Below are 3,683 nucleotides of genomic sequence, written 5' to 3'. Positions count from 1 at the left end.
GTCTCGAACCCGCGGGCTCGGGCAATCCACTCACCTCAGCCTCCCAAAGGCGTGGGATTACAGGCTAAGCCACCGAGCCCGGCAGCTAATGTTTTATTTATTGTAGAGATGAGGTCTCGCCAAGTTGCCAGGGCTGGTCTTGAACCCACAGACTCAGGCAATCCACTCACCTCAGCCTCCCAAACTGCCGGGATTACCGGCTGAGCCACTGAGCCCAGCCTGGCGTCTGCTCTTCATCAGGGTGGCGGGGCCTCATGGAGACCCTGGGCAGCTCTGCCTGGTGGGGAGGAGGGGCGAGTCTTGCTACCTCGGGTGAAGAAAGCCCTTGTGCTGGTGGACCCACTTCAGGCCCATGTTCAGGGGTCAGCTGTATACACAGCACGCACACATCACACACACACACACGTGCGGGGCCACCAGGTCTTCGGGCCCTTCACCTCGGGGCCCCTTCCCCGTCTCGACACATTCACCACGACCTGTTCTACGTTGCCTGGACGTGTGTTGCCTGTAGTTGGGCACTGTCTTCTCACCTCTGGAGCTGTCAGCACACGGGATGACAGGTGTGGACAGTGGCCACACAGGCTAGCCTCACGAGCATGGTAGCCTCTGGGCATGGGCCCTCCCGGCAGCCTGGTTTTTCAGAAACCGAGACTCAGGCCAGAATCCCTGGCGGGCAGCAGCCCGGCTCCAGCCCCCAGGACACCAGCTCAGGAAGGGCCCAGTGCTGGGCCTGAGCACCCCAGCCTGCTCCTGCCTGGCCCGTCCTGACACCGGTATCCTGCTGAGGCTGGGCTCCTCTGTCCCTTGGGCCAGTGCCGCACCTCCTGCCCCCATGGGGTCTCCACACCTGGCCAGTGGCCTCTGTTGCCGTTTCCCTTCTGTGTGAGCATTGAGCCTGCCTGCTAGGCTCCACCAGACACTTGCGGTTTTCTGGAATCCACTGGAGAGTGGGTGCCATTTCCTGTCCACAAATGAGGTGTATCTGTTCCCGTGTGAGTGGGATTATTCCTGGGTAGTTCATGTCTGGCTAATATATTTCTCTTAAGAGACAGTCTTGCTGTGTTACCCACGTTGGAGTACCATGGTGCAGTCATGGCTCACTGTAGCCTCCTGAGCAGTGGGGACTCAGGCACGTACCACCACACCTGGCCATGATATTTTACTAATGCTGTGGCCAGCCCTGTGGTTGTCAGGCCCGAGGCCCAGGCCCGTCCTTTTTGCAGGACTGTCCACCGGCTCTCCAGGCAGGAGGCTCCAGGGAGCAGCCATCACGCCATTCTTACATGAACATTGTCTCTGCCTGAGTCTTGGCTCTCTGGTCTGGGGGGTCTCCTGCAGCCAGCAACCTCTCCGGTGGGTCCAGGACGGCTGCTTTTGTAGCCAGAGCTGCCTGTCCTCCAGGCTCTTACCCCGATGGGGCACCTGCACCCACAGGAGGCGAAGGTTCCCAGAGAAGCCGGGCGCTTCGCCCTTGGAGCCTCGCTGCAGACTGGCCTGGCTCTCTAGCCTCTGCCAACCCGGCTCCCCACCCCACCCCCCAGGTGCCGCCCATCCTGCCACCAACCCATTTGGACCCTCAGCCCATCCTGGCAGCTTCCTGCCCGCGGGGCACCTGACAGGTGGGTGCCCATGTGGCCTGGTTGGCCTCCACAGTGGACCTTGGGTTGGGGGACTCAGGTGGGTGGGAAGGTAACCCGGAGCCAGGGAGCCTTGGAGCACAGGCAGCACCTGCCAGATCACAGCCTTGGGAGCCGAAGCCCAGCCCGTAGGCCCTGAGCCCCAACTCCCCCACAGACCCCTTCAGCAGACCCAGCACCTTCGCAGGCCTGGGTGGCCTCAGCAGTCTGGGCAGCCACGCCTTCGGGGGCCTGGGCAGCCACGCACTGGGTGAGTGACCTGCCTGGGGTATCCCCATGCCTGTCCTCGTGGGGACCCCAACCCTGGCTCACTCCCCATCCCTGTCCTCCTGGGGACCCCGACCCTGGCTGATCTCCCCTCGTGGCTCTGTCCCCCGGGAGACCCTGACCCTGGTTGACTTCTGCCCCTCCCTGGGCTAGACCTCCCTGGCGCCTCCCTCCAGTGTCTGGGATCCTCCCGGCACATCTGTGGGGTTCCTCTGGGGACCAGCCAGCAGGTGGAGGTGGGGGCGGGACGACATTTGGGCCTCATGCTCCCTGGCCTCTGCCCCATTCCCACCCCAGCTCCCAGCGGCAGCATCTTTGCCCCCAAGGAGGGCTCCATGCATGGCCTTCACCCCCCCGAGGCCTGGAATCGGCTGCATCGCGCCCCACCCTCCTTCCCCACGCCCCCGCCGTGGCCCAAGTCCATGGACGCTGAGCGGGTCTCCGCCTTGACCAACCACGATCGAGAGCCGGACAAGGGCAGGGAGGAACGGGAGCGGTGAGTGCGGCCCCGCCCAGCCCGGCTTTGCGGTGCCCGGGGGCTGCAGGGTGGGCGAAGAGTCGCCCAGTTCTCAGTTCTCACTGAAAAGGGGGTGGGGGAGGAGGAGGGATACCCGCACCTGCCGAGGGGAGCACCCCAGGGGCAGGAGCCCTCTGGGAGGGGTGGGCTGCAGGAGGCCAGAGACTGCTGGGCTGGAGTGGGCTGCGGGATGGCCCGGGCTGGGCAGGCAGCGGTGCTGCAGGAGGCTGGAGAGGCCCGGCCCTGGACCCCCACTGCCTCCAGGCACCTTGCTGGCATCCCGTGGCATGAGAGGCTGCGCAGCCCCGTGTGGTTTGAGGGGAGCACTGGTTTGTCTTAAATGCGGAAGTTCAGAAGCTGCAAAGACAGCGTCGCCCTCCACCCCAGGGATCTTGGGCCTTGGCAGAGGTCTTCACGCCTCTAGTGCCCACAGGACGGGGCCCATGGGCCCCGGACTCCTGGACGCTTCGCTGCAGTCACTGGGCTCCCGGTGACCCTCAGGGCACCCCGGCTGTGGCCGCCCACATTCCCTCCATCCATTTTTCCCAGTCCCCTGAATTTGGGGCGTTTCCTGGGAGCCATAGTCGGGTCTTGAGAGCGCTGCCCACCGACACTGCTGGGCCTGGGGCCACGACGCCCACGGGTCAGAGACGGCTACAGAAGCAGCGCCCCCCAGCCTCCCACCCCCACTGTCGGAGGGAGGGCTGAGGGGGTCACACCCGGGCGCGGGTGGAGTCCCGGGGGACGCGGGGATGGGGGCGCAGTCTGGGAGGTGGGTGATGGGAGTCTCCTGGCCCACAGGCCGTGCTTCTGGGGGGCGCATGGGGAGCCCAGGAGGAAGGCCCAGGGCCCGGGCTGCCGGGCCTGAGGGCGCGATGGGGGGGCAGTTTCCGCCGGAGGAAGGGGGCGGGGCTTTGAGGCGGAGTGCCCTCCGGGAGGCCCCAGCCCTGCGCCCCTCCCTCAGAGCTCCCCAAGGCCCTGCTGGCGGTCATCCCGGTCCAGTGTCTCGGGAGGAGCTTGGTGGTTCGGGTCCAAGTGTGCTTCCGGCCTGCTGGCCAAGGGGCAAGGCGGCTTCTGCGAGGGGCGCGCCACGGACCCCACGCCCAGGCGCCGGGCCCCGCCCTGGGGGGCCGGAGACCCCGAAGTGATGGCGTCTGTCTCCCCAGGGACCTCCTGGAGAAGCCGCGCCTGCTGAGCCGCGCCTCGCCGGCTGCCCCCGGCGCCCTGCCCCTCGGCGGCCTCCTGCTCCGCAGCCCGGCCGA

General features: G+C 66.4%; 1 protein-coding gene across 1 annotated transcript in view; it reads left to right on the top strand.

The window, feature by feature from the left end:
• Positions 1-3,678, top strand: part of FBRSL1 (fibrosin like 1) — a gene marked incomplete at its 3' end in the record, with an annotated part of 65,773 nt that extends 62,095 nt beyond the window's left edge. Inside the window, 4 exon segments of the mRNA XM_021715185.1 lie at positions 1,542-1,619; positions 1,795-1,887; positions 2,202-2,400; positions 3,588-3,678. Coding sequence (XP_021570860.1) covers positions 1,542-1,619; positions 1,795-1,887; positions 2,202-2,400; positions 3,588-3,678 — 461 coding nt within the window.
• Positions 3,679-3,683: the final 5 nt, after the last annotated feature.

The sequence above is a fragment of the Carlito syrichta genome, unplaced genomic scaffold, assembly GCF_000164805.1.
Source record: "Carlito syrichta isolate Samal-C Ts95f unplaced genomic scaffold, Tarsius_syrichta-2.0.1 Scaffold306821, whole genome shotgun sequence".
Taxonomy (NCBI): Eukaryota; Metazoa; Chordata; class Mammalia; order Primates; family Tarsiidae; genus Carlito; species Carlito syrichta.
This window is presented reverse-complemented; position numbering and strand designations above follow the sequence as displayed.